This window comes from Zonotrichia leucophrys, chromosome 27 (assembly GCF_028769735.1).
Source record: "Zonotrichia leucophrys gambelii isolate GWCS_2022_RI chromosome 27, RI_Zleu_2.0, whole genome shotgun sequence".
Lineage (NCBI taxonomy): Eukaryota > Metazoa > Chordata > Aves > Passeriformes > Passerellidae > Zonotrichia > Zonotrichia leucophrys.
The window spans coordinates 1,920,082-1,936,239 of NC_088196.1; the positions used below are offsets into that span (position 1 = coordinate 1,920,082).

The window sequence follows — 16,158 nt, forward strand, 5'->3', positions numbered from 1 at the left end:
CACCAGTCGCAGCCTCCTCTGGTTTTGCTTTCTCATGCCAGCAGGCTGCCTGCCTATCCCGTGATCAGAGCTGTCAGGCACAGTCTGAGGAAGCCATAAGCAAGCAATCAGATCATTTTTATTTACATTTTTCTCTGAGGCTTCTCAAGATCCTGGGCAAGGTGATTTTTCCAGAAAATATCACGGTGCCAGGATGTAACTATTGATTTTTGGGGCAAAGTCTTGCAGTTGGGCTTTGAGATCCCATTGTACCAGTGAGGGTGGTGGGCTCTGTCACCCTGCTGTGCCTCCAATGCTTTTGGTTTTCCTTTGTAGCCCTAGAGATAACCTGGGCTACACATCCCTGTGAGCAATGCAGAACCCTTCCAAATAAAATCCTGATCTCCTTTCCAGGCATGTTGGGATGAATAATAATAATAAAATACTTTCAAAATAAAATCCTGATCTCTTTTCCAGGCATGTTGTGGTGAAGACCTCTCCCAACCACAAGTACATCTTCACTCTGAGAACTCACCCCTCTGTTGTCCCTGGCAGCATTGCCTTCAGCTTGCCCCAGGTATGGCTTTCTATGACTTTCTGCTCTGCTACAAAATAAACAAAATCTCTTTTTTAGGTTCAGGATTGATGATAAGTTCTCTAATTGGAATAAATGTGTGCTGCAAATCTGATTTCTGCCAGCAAAAGTTCAAGGATGCTCACACTGCAAGTGAAGTGACTGTGCTTGTGTTGTTTTGATATATTTTTAGTGCATGGTGGGATAAAGATACTGGAAAATGTGTAATTTAACCTTCTAAAAAAACACCAGAAAGAAACTATTTGAAAAGGAAAAATCTAAGCAATATCTTCCATTCCTTGTGAATCTTTAAATCCTTGGCTTTAAAGGGTTTCTTTGCTGTGTTTTTCATTTTTAAGACCTGCTGGAAGTTTTATTGACCACATCCAGTCATTGTTAGTATTTATAGATGAAAACTGCAATGAAATGCATAAAAAAACCCCAAACCCCTTTGTCTCCTCTTTCTTAATTAAGTCATCATCAGATGTTAAATGCTGGTTAGAATAAATAATGAATATAATTAACTTCTACATTGAAAAATGAAACTTGAAGCTTTGTACTGCTCTCACTGAGTCTCATCCCATGAACCTGCAGCAGTTGTGGTCTCTGTTTCAGCACTTTAATGTCTCCCTGCCACTCCCTGCTCCATGCTGCAAACACAGCAGATTTGATTTCCTCAGCACATCTTGGCACAAGCCCCCAGATGACATTTTTGTTTTTGATGTGCTGCTGGAACTGGGTCTGTCCCAATGAGTGGCTGGGGGCTGTGTGACCTTCAGTGTTCCCTGGAACCTCTCTGGACAAGGTTTTACCATTTCATTCACCCTCTTTCAGTTTAAAGCCACTTCCCCTTTTTCTTTTGCTACAATCCCTACTAAAAATTCTGTGTCCTTAAAAAGACTCAAGCCCACTTAAAGTATTGAAAGGCCACAATGAGGCCACAAACCCCCATTCCCTCAGCCTGTCTGCACAGCAGAGCTGCTTCAGCCCTCTGAGCATTGGCCATTCCTGATACTGGGTTTGAATTTTAAAATTCCCAATATTTCCCAGAGCCCTGGATAGCTGCAGTCAGTCTGACACCCACTGTGTGTTTTCTGCTCCTGTCCAGGAGTGTCTGTGCTCTGAGGCCTCCAGAGCATCTCTTTGTGGTACACTCACTGTTCACATGGAGCTCTTGACCACCTTCATTCTGTGATAATCTTGATTTTGACTTGGAGTTCTTGACCACCTTTATCTGTGCTAATCTTGATTTTGACTTGCAGTTTTTGACCACCTTTGTTCTGTGGTAATCTTGAATTTGACTTGCAGTTCTTGACCACCTTTGTTCTGTGATAATCTTGATTTTTGACTTGGAGTTCTTGACCACCTTCATTTTGTGGTAATCTTGATTTTTTACTCCTAACACTGAAAGCTGGGAGTTCTTGACCACCTTTGTTCTGTGATAATCTTGATTTTGACTTACAGTTCTTGACCACCTTTATTCTGTGGTAATCTTGATTTTTGACTTGCAGTTCTTGACCACCTTTGTTCTGTGATAATATTGATTTTTGACTTGTAGTTCTTGACCACCTTTGTTTTGTGGTAATCTTGATTTTGACTTGCAGTTCTTGATCACATTTGTTCTGTGGTAATCTTGATTTTGACTTGCAGTTCTTGATCACATTTGTTCTGTGGTAATCTTGATTTTTGACTCCTAAAACTGAAGGCTGGGACAAGTTTTGTATCCTGAGAGCCTAAAACACGAATTGCTGTGCAGTGATGACAAACCTTTAGCAGAAACCAGCCGGGTGAGCATGGTGGGGGTTGAAGAAGAGGAAAATCCACAGAGAAGATCCTGAAAAATTTTCCCCCAGAGGTGCTGGCACTGCCCAGGGAATGGTCCCAGCCCTGAGGCTGCAGAGCTGCAGGAGATGCCCAGGGTGGGATTTTTGGGGTGTCTGTGCAGGGCAGGAGCTGCACTGGATGATCCTTTGTGGTCCCCTCCCACTCAGGATATTCTGTGGATATTGGAGAGAGTGTAAAGGGAGAAGTGTTCACTTTGTAAGCAAAGTCATTGTGTTCCTTCTCCCAGACAAAAAGGCAAATACACAAATGATGATAAATTACAGCTTTTCATATCTCCCCAGAGCTGTTTGTAATGACCCCTGCATGTGCCTGGTGCCTTTATTTGATACCTGAGGCTTGTGAACATGGCCCAGCCCTGATGAGAGCTGAGAACACCCTGTCAGTCTCTAACACAGCAGCAGCCACTGGGAAAACCACAACTTTGCACTCATCAAGCCAGAGCTGTTGGAATTGTAAAGGTTATAGATATTTTTGTGTCACATAATTCGTGAACCATTTCCCACTTCTGCAGTTCCATTCTCTAAAGGAATTTCCAAGGGACCTAAAGATTTGAGCAGTTTCATTTTTATAGGTTCTCTTGGTTCAGGTAATATTGTACCTTGGAGCACATTAGAGCAAGCTTTTCAAATGCTCCTGGGGTGTGTAACAGCCATTGTGGTACCTGTGGATGTTCAGAACTTGGGCTGTGGTAGGAAATGAGCAGAAGGACAAAAAACCCCATCCAGCACCCCAACTTCTGCCTCCAGCATGGTGGGGACACCAGAAACCTGAAGGAGGTTGGACAGAACAACCTTCTGACGTCACAAGAACTATTTGGAGAGATTATTCAATGTTTTTGACTTATTTCCTGTTAATTTGGGGGTCTTTGGGATATTCCATTCTGTTCCTTTTTTCTGCTGCTGAGGGTTCTCAGGGGATCCTGCTCCTCTGGGTGAGGAGAATACCTAAAAAGCATTATTGAATGTTTTTGGCTTATTTCCTGTTAATTTGGGGGTCTTTGGGATATTCCATTTTGCCCCTTTTTCTGCTGCTGAGGGTTCTCAGGGGATCCTGCTCCTCTGGGTGAGGAGAATACCTAAAAAGCATTATTCAATGTTTTTGACTTATTTTCTGTTAATTTGAGGGTTTTTGGGATATTCCATTCTGCTCCTTTTTTCTGCTGCTGAGGGTTTTCTGGGGATCCTGCTCCTCTGGGTGAGGAGGCTGCCTAAAAACCATTATTGAATGTTTTTGGCTTATTTCCTGTTAATTTGAGGGTCTTTGGGATATTCCATTCTGTTCCTTTTTTCTGCTGCTGAGGGTTCTCAGGGGATCCTGCTCCTCTGGGTGAGGAGAATACCTAAAAGCCATTATTGAATGTTTTTGGCTTATTTCCTGTTAATTTGGGGGTTTTTGGGATATTCCATTTTGCCCCTTTTTCTGCTGCTGAGGGTTCTCTGGGGATGCTGCTCCTCTGGGTGAGGAGGCTGCCTTTGAGAGGGCAGGTGTTTGTTCTGAGGGCCAGGTGTTTGTTCTGGGGGCCAGGTGTTTGTTCTGAGGGCCAGGTGTTTGTTCTGAGGGCCAGGTGTTCTGCAGGACAGCTTTTTGTTCTGCAGGACAGATGTTCTGACCTTTTTCTCTTGTTTTTCAGAGAAAATGGGCCGGCCTTTCCATCGGGCAGGAGATTGATGGTGAGTCAGTCAGAGCAATTGGGATGTGTTCACAAAGCTGAATTCATGTTTCCACCCTGAATTTGCATCTCACAGAGCTCCAGGTGATGTGAGGGCCTCCTCAGTGAAGGAGCTGCTCTCCTCTCTGCAGCTTTTTTGCTTTTAATGTTTTCCAGCCCTGGGCAGGCTGTTTTGGCAGTTTCTCCAGATACCTGCAGGTATCTCAGCCTGGCTCTGTGTGGGATATCAGTGTCCTTCCTGCTCCATACAGGGACCTGCAAGGAGCTTGGTCTCTTCTCCCATAAGAAAAGGGACAGGATGGAAGGAAACAGTCTGAAGTTGTGCCAGAGGAGGTGTAGGTTGGATATTAAGGAAAATTTCTTCACAGAATGGGTTGTAAAGGCTTGGAACAGGCTGCCCAGGACAGTGGTGGGGTCACCATCCCTGGAAATGTTTGAAGAACTGGTGGATGTGGCACTTGAGGACATTATTTAGTGATGACCATGGTGCTGGGTTGATGGTTGATCCTGGAGGCCTTTTCCAACCTTGATGATTTTGTTAATTGTGATTTTTTTTGCCTGCTGGTCTTATTTTAACTGAAGAAGAACCTATAACAGGGGAAAATTAATTTGTCATAAATTAATTTGTTTCTTACCCTTGTTTGGCTGCTGATCATGTGCCAACTCAGAGATCAGTGTTTTCAGTACTCAGGTCTTTTGGGGAAAGAAGCACTGATATTCTGTGAGCAGTTTGTGGCTGTAAAACCTCCCAGCTACGTGGGAGCCTGTGTTCACAAAAATAATGCAGTGCTTCTGTGCACAGTGACTAAATGTCATCTGACTCCGTGCTGGGTGGAAGGGATTTGTAAAAGCATTCTGCAGGTAGGGAGAATGCTCACAAAGCCAGTGATTTCCCAGGGCTCCTGCTTTGTCCTGCTCCCCTGATAACGTGGAAGCTGTGCTTTAAATGTCAGTGTAAATGCAGCCCACAGCTCTGTGCAGCAGTGATGAGTGCTGCTGAGCCCCTGATGGTGCAGTGAAGGTTCTACAGGTGAGTGATTTTCCTGGTGGGAAGGTATTGAAGTCGGAGGGAGAGACCCACCTTGCATTGATCAGCATCACTCCGATTTATTAATCAATCAGTCACTTTTTATAACAGTGTTAATCAAGTTCATGCATATTGCAAAATCTGAGCTCACAACAGGTCAGAGATAACACACCAACCCCTCCTTATGTTTTCAACACCAAGATTTGGGTTCTCAAAATTATTCTCGCTTTCCCAAAACAGCCAATATTGAAGTTTACCATATATTGAAGTTGGAAGGGAGACGACCCACCTTGCGTTGGTCAGCCATCGACTCCGATTTATTCATCAATCAGGCACCTTTTATAACAGTGTTAATTCACTTCATGCATATTGCAAAATCTGAGCTCACAACAGGTCAGAGATAACATACCAACCCCTCCTTATGTTTTCAACACCAAGATTTGGGTTCTCAAAATTATTTTTGCTTTCCCAAAACAGCCAAAGATAGAACATCTACTTGTTATGAGAAAGCTGCCTGAGAACTCTGATGTGCAAGGTTCTCAAGGCCTTCATGTTTGTCACTTTTACCTGTAATTAAAAACAACCTGAGAGCCTCTGCTGTTCACAGAAACAGGCTGTGAGAACCTGTCCCCCACAGCTGCCTTCCAAGCCATCCCTGAAAAAATCTCCAACAGGAAGGCACAGTGCTCTGAGGGATGTGTCTGTCTGTCCTGCTTTCTGTGCACTCCAGCTGCACCAGCTCCTGTGTTCCCAGCAAAGATGCTCAGCTGGAGCCAGGGCTGGCTGTGCCTTCCCACCCCATGGATGTCCTGCTGCCTTCCCACCACAGGGAGGTCCCTGCTGAGTTCCCTGCTTCTCTCTGGAACATTCCAGGCTCTTGGAGCTGGTGCAGTCTCTGCTGGGTTTGCTGATCCCCTCAGCACTCAGTCCTGGCTGTAAGAGCCTCATGATCTGACCAAATCCAGGCACTGATATTCCAGAAATGTTGGAGATTTTTTCAGAAATGGCTTAGAAGGCAGCTGTGAGGAGCACATTCTCACAGCCTATTTCTGTAAACAGCAGAAGTTCTCAGGTTGTTTTTAATTACAAGTAAAAGTGACAAACATGAAGGCCTTGAGAACCTTGCATACCAGAGTTCTCAGGCAGCTTTCTCATAACAAGCAGATATTCCATCTTTGGCTGTTTTGGGAAAGTAAAAGTAAGTTTTGAGAACACAAATCTTGGTATTGGAAACAAAAGGAGGGGTTGGTGTGTTATCTCTGACCTGTTGTGAGCTCGGGTTTTGCAATGTGCATGAACTTAATTAACACGGTTATAAAAAGTGACTGAGTCAATAAACGGAGTCGATGCTGAACCAACAAAGGTGGGTCTTCTCCCTCCACTTCAATACAGAAAATTTTATTGGACAAAGCCATGAGGTTCAGCAAGGAAAAGGAAACTGCTCAGGGGTGACCTGGAAGGTGAGAGGAGCTCCTGGGTTTGCTTAGCACCCGGCCCCAAAGGGGTGAATTTCAGCCCATGGGGCTTAGCTTTTTTCGGGAGAAACTCAGTGCAGCAGATCCCCGGAGACAAGTGATTTTTTCATCTTATTATTCCACTGTTATGCTGTGGCAGCTCTGCTCCCCCAGGAGGAGGTGTTTGGGTGTGGCACCTGCTTCGGATCCGACCCCCAAGGGTGCTCTCGGTGACTCACTCAGTCCTGGGGTTGGATCCCACAGATCAAGCAGTGTTACTACCTTTGCTGTGGCGCTCTCCGGGGGTGTTGGTGGCTTGTTCTGGTCCTCGGCAGCTCTCTGCCTTCACGTGAACAATCCTGGGGGATTGTTTTGCCATCAACCTCAGCATCTGCAGGTTTGTCCTGGAGCCATTCTGCTGCCAGGGGCTGGACAGGAAATCCCAGATGGAGTGAAGAGCCTTTCCCACATTCCCCTCCTCCTACTTCATCCTTGCTGCTCTTGGCTTCTCAGATTCAAAGCAAACCTTCAATGCTCCTCAGTCTTGTGGAGAATCTTTCTGCACTGCTGGGCCTGCCTGTTTGTGAGGTGCTGACCATGCTGGGCAGTCCCTGGAGCTGTGGCTTGTGCTGCTCTTTCCTTTCCATCCTCTTCATCCTCTTCATCCTCTTTGCACCCTGAGAGGTCTCTTGTTTCCCTGTGGGATCAGGGTGGCAGTGACACTGCAGTGCCTTCCCTGCCCCTTGGCTTTCTGTCCAGGGGATTCTGCAGCACTGAAGGGAGCCTGGAAATGTCAGTGTGGGCCCAAGGGCACCTCTGGGCTCTCCTCAGTCTCAGGGATGAAGGGCAGTTGATGATGTGCTTTGTTTTGGGCTGACAGATTCCATTGCTGCATTTGAATGTGCACTTCTGTGCACTTCAGTTCACTTTCTGCTGCCTCATCTGGAGAACAGCTCAGCAATTTTGTCAAGGAAACCCAGTGATGGCCTCTTGTCACTGCTTTTGGCCAAGGCAACCCCTAAAGCTGCTTTTGGGCTTCCTGGAGATGTGTCCAAACCCTTGGGTGGAGATACAGCCATGTGGGACCATAGCACACCTGGATTTGCTTTCATTGTCCTCATCCTCCAAAGTCTGTGTGGTGTTTGAGCTGTTTTAAAGGCTTATTAAGAGTTTTTAGAGCAATGCAGGGATTTTCAGTGAAAAATGTGATTTTTCAGTGGCAATTTTATTGTATTTTTGACCTTTCAGTTGAACATGGGTTAAGAGAAAATAAAGAAAGAATATATTCAGTTTTACCAAGTGAAATTCTCAAGGGAAGAGTGTTTATTGCCAAACTTGTTTAATACACTGGGGGAACCTTAAATATGCTGGTTTTTGTTTTTTTTTTCAGTTTCCTTATACACTTTTGACAAGACCAAGCAGTGCATTGGCACCATGACCATCGAGATTGACTTCCTGCAGAAGAAGAACATTGACTCCAACCCCTATGACACAGACAAGATGGCTGCAGAGTTCATCCAGCAGTTCAACAGCCAGGCCTTCTCTGTGGGCCAGCAGGTGAGCTGGGCTTTGAGGGACCCTCTGAGGGTGCCAGGAGCTCTGCAAAGGCTGGGTGAGGGGCAGGAATTGTTCTTTGTGTGAAGTGATGCCTCAGGTTTTAGTTTTTTTGTATTTTTCAGGCTCTGTGCTGCCTTAGTGGGTGGGTCTGGGTTCACATCAGGGGATGGTGAGCTCTGTGCACAGAGACAAAACAATTCCTGCTCCAGCTGGGCACCAAGGACAAATGAGCCAAATCTCAGGCCAAGAGCACAAACACCGTGGGCTGGAGAGAGAAAAACAAGGATGGGGCTTGATGGGTTAAATCTGTAACTGGACAATTAACTCCAATATGCAAATGGAGCAGAGCTTATAAAAGTGAGAGACCCTGTGACCAGTGGGGCATTTTGGGTTCATCTTGGGTTCATTTTGTGATCATTTGGGTTCACCTGGGATTCATTTTGTGACCATTTGGGTTCACCTGGGATTCATTTTGTGACCATTTTGGTTCATCTTGGGTGCAGCCCTGGCTGGGCTCTTGTGCTGCCCAAGGTGTGTATATATATTATATATATAATATATAAAAATATAATATAATATAACATAACATAATATAATATAATATATACTAAAGAACACAGAAAGCATACTTACAGAAGGCTAAAAAGATAATATTGAAAACTTGTGACTTTTTCCAGTGTCCCATTGAGTCCTTTTAATAAATCCCTGCTTTATTCTTTAGCTCTGTCCAGTCTCTGCTCTAGCCCAGCCTGCACAAGGATGTTTTTATGAGCAGTAAAACCTTTGTGACTGTCACTGAGAGCATGGCCAGAGGGGTTTAGAATCCATCCCAAATCTGTGAGGAAAATCCCAGGGTTTGGGAGAGTTTGGGTCTCTCTGTGTTGGATGTGAGCATGGCAACTTCTGGAATAATTTAGGAAGTCACTTTTGCCTCCTTCTGTATAAGATCAAGACAACCATCAGGTTTAATTCATTCTCAGTGGCACCTCCCAAGTGCAGTGCATTTAATTATTCTGGAATTGTCCCAGGCCAGGCTGGACAGGGCTTGGAGCAGCCTGATGTGGGGGAAGGTGTCCCTGCTATGGCAGGGGTGGCACTGGATGAGCTTTAGGATCCTTTCCAGCCTGAATTGTTCTGGGATTCCATGATTTATTGCTGCTCTGGGGACTTGAGCAGAGAAACAGGGATGAAATATTTTTCTTGGGGACCTTGGAAAGTTGATGTCCTGTAATTGAGCCTGCAGGGGTGTGCAGAACATGGGCTTCAGCCCCTGCACAGCCCTGTGTGATAATCTCTGCTTTGCCTTGCTCTCAAAACAGCTCAAGGTTTGTCTCCCATATAATTTACACCTTGCAGGGTCTGAATCTTAAACCAGTTGAAAATACAAACTCAAGGAAAGGGAGGCAAGGCTGCAGAGCCAGCCTGGTTTTCTGTGGGATGGACCCTACTCATCATCACATTCATTCTGTCTCTCATTAGCACTGCTCCTGGAGTGTCCTTGTCAAGCTGAAATGGAAAATATCTGAAAGTTTTGAGCTAAATTGTTCTCCATGACTAGCACCAATTATTGAAGTGAGAGGGAAATGTCATCAGATGATCCAGAACACTGAGCTGGGGAGAAGGGGAGGGAGAAATAGATGATTTTCTTGGAAGGAGGATTTTTCTTTGAGTTTCTCCAGCTGTCTTTGTGTTCTGTTACTCTGATATTGGGACATGGTCAGCACTCCAGACTGAGAGCTTTACAGGATTTTCCTGTGAATCCAGACCTTTACAGGGAAAAAACTCCAGGGGAGCTGCTGGGTGGTTAACTCAGTCTTCAGGATCATTTGATCTCCTTTCAAATCTTACTAGTCTTGCCAGAATCCTTTTCAGCTTTTTTTAATGAGATTTGTTTTCCCTTTCCACAGCTGGTGTTCAGCTTTAATGACAAGCTCTTTGGGCTCTTGGTGAAGGACATGGAAGCCATGGACCCCAGCATTCTCAAAGGGGAGTCTGGAACAAGCAAAAAGCAGAAGGTGGGCTCCCAAGAACTCCTGGGCTTTCCTTGGGGACTGCATGTTCGGTTTTCGGCTGTTTGGATGGCCTGGAAAGGCCCGGGGTGGCCTTGGGGCAGCCGCGTATCAAAGGACGAGAAGAGGCTTCAGTTCTTTTCTCGGTCTCGGTGTTTATTAATTGTTTATCTAAAAGATTTTCTCTCAGCCCGACAGAGCTCTGCTCAGCAGCCAGCCATGAGCACACTCCCCTCCCTCCGGGCAGTCACCTATCTTTATACCCAAAGTTACGTGTACAATATTTATCATTTCCCCCAATACCTTTCACCCTTATTGCCCAGTGCACTTTCAGTAATGATGTCATGGTTTGAGCCTGGCACAGAGCCGGTGCCCCCCATGAAAGTGCCCTCACCCTGGTGTCTGCTGTGAGATGTGACCAGGAATAAGCAAAACAGGAATAAGCAAAACAGAATAAGCAAAAAAAATTTAGCTTAAACATAAAGAACACTTATTACCTAAACTACAGGGAAATAGGAAAAACTATAAGGAAAAGAAAAAAAAATTGAAAACCTTACAAAAACCACTTTCCTCCTCCCCACTACCTGACTTTCCAATCCGATACATTCTCCAAAACACCAACTGCCCAGCCTGGCACCACACTTTAGTATACTCAAACTGCAGTTCATGAAGAGGAGAGGAGTCCTTCTTGTTCCATAGGCTTCCCCTGGAAACACACTGAAACCTCGTGTGCTTCCTGTCACTTCGGCACCGCCCGTAAAAAGTCCTTTTGCCGCTTGTGACATCTTCCTTCCATGCCAGTGCTCTCACCACTGAGACATGGACCAGAGCTGCTTTTAGGGTTGTCTTTCAAGGATGCCTTGTCTCACTCCAAAAAGGCACAGTCTCTGCTTTGGGACATCTGTCCCCCCATATTTTTCCAACCCCCTGGGGCGGGGGTCCTCACGATGAACCCTCCTGGTTCTGAGCCACTGCTTCCCCTAAGTGCAGTCTCTGTGTCACAGGAACAACTGAGTCCATGGCCACAAGAAAAGTCCAGCCAAAAGGCCACTCCAAATCATCTCTCCCCATTCAATCATCTCCACATTCTTCGGGCCAGGTCCTTGTCTCATCTCATCTCTTATCTCCCTTCTTATTCAGCTTCGAGGAGGATTAGCATTTTTGCAAGGCCCCAATCATGAAAGAAAGGGGTTAAAACTTTCAGTCTCTGTCTGTCCCGGAGCGGCACTCCCACACACGCTGCCGCTCCGGCCGGGCACTCTTCCTCCCCCCTTCTCCTCCTGGGCCGGCTGCTATCACATTCGGTGTCGCCGGCTCTCTCTCTCTCCCTCCTGGGGGGGGGAATGGCTGCCCGAGGGCTGACTCCCTGGGATCTTCCACCCTTCCATCCTCGAAGCCCCCTCACCTCCCATCTCTGTCCAGGCCCAGGGCCTACCACGTGGCTGCCCCTCCCCCGCCCAGCAGCAGCGACTGGACAGGGGAGGGTGATCTGACCTCTTCGCCGCGACGTCCCAAGAGAACCTCCCAAGGCCAAAGCCCTGCTTTTAACCCCTGTGTATTCTCGGAGGTGTGTCCAAACCCCACTGGCTACACCAGCTGCCAGTCTCAAACTCAAAACCTTCATTGGTTTGACCACAGCTTCCCAGAATTCCCACTTCTTCCTGGTCAAACCACCACAAAGTGCCACCATCACCAAAGAAGATGGAGGAGAGAAGAAGAAGAAGGACAGGACACACCTCAATTCTTCCATCTTACTTCTCTAAACCCCCCTGTACATAAATCTTAAACCCTGTGTTTCACCTTTTAATTAACTAATCCCTCACCATTCCCCGGTGAAACCCTCCTATCCTCATACAGGTGTCGTCTCCTGTGTAGGATCAAAGTCCAGCCACCAGACACTTCTGGAACATTCCAGGACTCCCGAGCCCCCCAAGGGTGCTCTCGGTGACACCTCAGTCCTGAGGTGCTGAGATCCCACAGCTGCAGAGCTGAAAGTCCTGGCAGATAATGCCAGCAGGGGCGGTTTGGGTGAGCTGCCTTTGGAGAAGTCACAAATCTGCCTCATCAGAGGGGACAAAGGGCCTTGTCTGCAGTTCAGTGCAGCCTCCACTAAACTGCAGATCTGGGGAGGATACAGGAATTTTGCTCATGGAAACAGCCTCTCTTGAGTTTTTTTTGTCTTCCAGATATGTCCAGTTTTGATTTTTCCTTCTGTAGAAAGGACAGGATTTTATTTTCTCCTTTACTTGCTGAAATAGAACAGTTGGGTTTGAACTAAAACAGTAACTTTTAAAAGTCAGGTTGTTTTACCTGGTGAGCTTCTCCATTCAGTGGTGTTTTAGAGGTGGGGTTGGTATTTTTCATTCTTCCCAGGAAATGGAGATTTTGCTGCTTTTTCCTGCCTTCTGAGATGTTCTTGGAGATACCTGGAGCAATCTGAAGCTCAGTCTAATGGTAATTAATGTAATTATTTCTTTCCTTTCCCTTTGCAGATCGAGGTTGGTTTGGTTCTTGGGAACAGCCAAGTTGCCTTTGAGAAAGCTGAGAACTCCTCTCTCAATCTGATTGGTGAGTTCCTGCACCCACAGAGAAATAATGCTTGAGATCTGCTGCTGTTCAGGCCCAGGGGACTTCATTGCCTGCAGGCTGTTGTTTGTCCTCACTCCTAGGCTCAGATTATCAAGGCCAGATGGACCAGTAGATCCAGAGACAGCAGCTGTTGGAAATATTTTATTTTATTTTATTTTATTTTATTTTATTTTATTTTATTTTATTTTATTTTATTTTATTTTATTTTTTTGGGGCCACATTTGGGGCTGGGATTTTGTGCCACAGGCAGTGGGAGGGTGTGAGGCTCTTGTGTCACCACACCTTGCACCTCAGCAGAGTTTTGGGCTGAGCACTCAGCCTGTGCTGAAACCCTAAATTATTGTATTTAATCATGGCAGGGAGGAATGATCAATCTGACTCCATGTTCTCAGAAGGCATATATTATATTATATTATATTATATTATATTATATTATATTATATTATATTATATTATATTATATTATTATATTATATTATATTATATTAATTATATTATATTATATTATATTATATTATATTATATTATATTATATTATATTATATTATATTATATTATACTAAAGGCTAATTTATTAAAGAATAATATTATTAAAGAAATATAATATAATATAATATAATATAATATAATATAATATAATATAATATAATATAATATAATATAATATAATATAATATAATATAATATAATATAATATAATATAATATAATATAATATAATATAATATATACTAAAGAACACAGAAAGGATACTTACAGAAGGCTAAAAAGATAATATTGAAAACTTGTGACTTTTTCCACTGTCCCAACACAGCTTGGCACTACTTGGCCATTGAATCAAAACAATGATTCAATCATTAACAATGAAACAGTGATGATACTATATTATATCAAAGAATACTAAACTATACAATACTAAAGAATACAGAAAGGACACTTACAGAAGGCTAAAAAGATAATAATGAAAATCTGTGACTCTCTCCAGAGTCCTGACACAGCTTGGCCCTGATTGGCCAAAGAGTGAACACAACTCCCAGCAGAATCCAATTTAAAAACACCTGTGGGTAAACAATCTCCAAACACATTCCACAACACAGGAGAAGCAAATGAGATAATTATTGTTGTCATTTTTCTCTGAGGCTTCTCAGCTTCCCAGGAGAAAAATCCTGGGCAAAGGGATTTTTCAGAAAATGTGAATGTGACACTAACACAGCTCTGTGGGCTGATTGCTGTAATTAAGCGTCCTAATGAGGGTAGAACTGTTCATAGCACCAAATGGAACTTGCAGGGGCAGGGCAGTGAGTTCCCACCTGTGACTGTGGGATCACACCCCATCAGGTTTCACTCTGCTGCCAGGACAGTGTGAAATAACCCTGTGCATAACCCTGAATACATTATATTCCCAGGGGATTGTACCTGGTTAATGTTCAGAGCCATAAAATGCCCTGGCATCTCCCTCTTGGCACGTGTGGGGTTGCTGCTGCTCTGGGAACAGGGTCCCTTCCCCAGGATTCTGTTTCATTGTCTTCACACAAGACAAAAGAGCTTCTTGTGCCTCAATTTACTTCTGTCAAATTGCTACTTCATTTAATCTCCTCATTGATCTGAGGCAGAGCTGCTTAATGTGCTTTGTTGGTCTCTGGGGAATTGTAAAGTTCTGAATAATTAAATTGTGAGAGAGGAGATGAAAGTGAAGTGAGTGTCACTGATGTCTGTAAAGGGCCTGCATGATGTCAATAGAGAAGAATTGTAGTAATTTTTTTAAAAAGCCAATTCTGTTTGTTCTGTTTAGCATAAAATTGTGTTATGAAACCACTGGAAGAGGTTTTAATCCAATCTGCAAGAATTTTCCTGTGCTGAGGTGCAGCCAGAAGGGGGGAGTGTAGGCCAAGCTCTGTGGGAGCAGGAACTGGCTGAGGGGTCTGACCTAAAAGCTGGAGTGGGATAATAAACCCAGGGGAATTGTGGATTGGTGCTCCCTGGAGGGGCTCTGTGTCCCAAGTGCTGTCCCTGGCATCTGACCCAGAGGTTTGTTTGTTTTGCTGCCCTTGGAATTGAAATATTGATTCCAGATGTGTTTAGACCAGGATTAAAGAGTCTGGGTTGAGCTCACACAGAGCTGCTGTTTGCTGGACTTCCTGCACTCATGCTGCTCATTCATTATCTGGCTGAACTGGAAATAACTCTTAGAAGAGCTTGTGGAACAGAGCAGCAAAATGCTCACTGGTTGTTTGCTAGGATGGGATATTGGGAATTAGGAACTGTGACCTGGGAGGGTGGGGAGCCGCTGGCACAGGGTGCCCAGAGCAGCTGTGGGTGTCCCTGAAACCCTGGCAGTGCCCAAGGCCAGGCTGGATGGGCTTTGGAGCCACCTGGCATAGTGGAAAATTGTCCGGTTTTCGGCTGTTTGGATGGCCTGGAAAGGCCCGGAGTGGCCTTGGGGCAGCCGCGTATCAAAGGACGAGAAGAGGCTTCAGTTCTTCTTTCGGTCTTTATGTTTATTAATTGTTTATCTAAAAGATTTTCTCTGGGCCCGACAGAGCTCTGCTCAGCAGCCAGCCATGAGCACACTGTGCTGCCCTCCGGACAGTCACCTATCTTTATACCATGGTTACGTGTACAATATTTATCATTTTTCCCCAATCCTTTTTATTCTTATTGTCCGGTGCACTTTCAGTAATAACCAATCCTAAAGTGCCACCATCACCACAGAAGATGGAGGAGAAGAAGAAGAAGAAGAAGAAGGACAGGACACGCCCCAATTCCTCCATCTTACTTCCCTAAACCCCCCTGTACAGAAATCCTAAACCCTGTGTCTCACTCTCTAATTAACCAATCCCTTCACCATTCACCCCGGTGAAACCCTCCTGTCCTCATACAGGTGTCGTCTCCTGTGTAGGATCAAAGTCCAGCCACCAGACACTTCTGGAACATTCCAGGACTCCCGAGCCCCCCAAGGGTGCTCTCGGTGACACCTCAGTCCTGAGGTGCTGAGATCCCACAGAAAATGTCCCTGCCCATGTGGCACTGGATGGGTTTTAAATCCCTTCCAACCCAAAGCCACCTGTGACTCTGTGATCTTTGTGATGTTCTAGGGTGGGAATGGCCCCCATGGGGAAAACCATGAAGAGCCAACCCTTAAACCCTGTGCAAGTCTGAGGAAACATCCCATTTCTGCAGTAATTAAGGATAATTGGCAGTTCTTTGGTATTTCTCTGGGTTGTCAGATCTCTGTGTGTTTCCCTGCTAGCTGAGGGTGCTGAAAGCCATGTGCAAGGTTGATCTGACTGATAAAAATGTCAGTGCTTGAATAAACCTAAGGTGAAACTACATGGGTTTGTTTAGAGGCTTGAATAAAATTTCTGGAGAAGGTTTGGAGAGGTGCAGATTTAGAACCTGAGATCTGTACAGAAAAATCAACAGAAACTGTAATAAAGCATTAAATTAGAATAAAAG

The 16,158-nt window shown here is 44.9% G+C and overlaps 1 protein-coding gene across 2 annotated transcripts in view; it reads left to right on the plus strand.

The window, feature by feature from the left end:
• Positions 1 to 16,158, plus strand: part of NSF (N-ethylmaleimide sensitive factor, vesicle fusing ATPase) — an 86,655-nt gene that overhangs the window by 23,264 nt on the left and 47,233 nt on the right. For both annotated transcript variants that reach the window (XM_064733840.1, XM_064733839.1), the window contains exons 3-7: positions 457 to 556; positions 4,029 to 4,068; positions 7,939 to 8,105; positions 10,013 to 10,120; positions 12,607 to 12,682. In XM_064733840.1, coding sequence (XP_064589910.1) covers positions 457 to 556; positions 4,029 to 4,068; positions 7,939 to 8,105; positions 10,013 to 10,120; positions 12,607 to 12,682 — 491 coding nt within the window. The remainder of the gene's footprint in view (positions 1 to 456; positions 557 to 4,028; positions 4,069 to 7,938; positions 8,106 to 10,012; positions 10,121 to 12,606; positions 12,683 to 16,158) is intronic.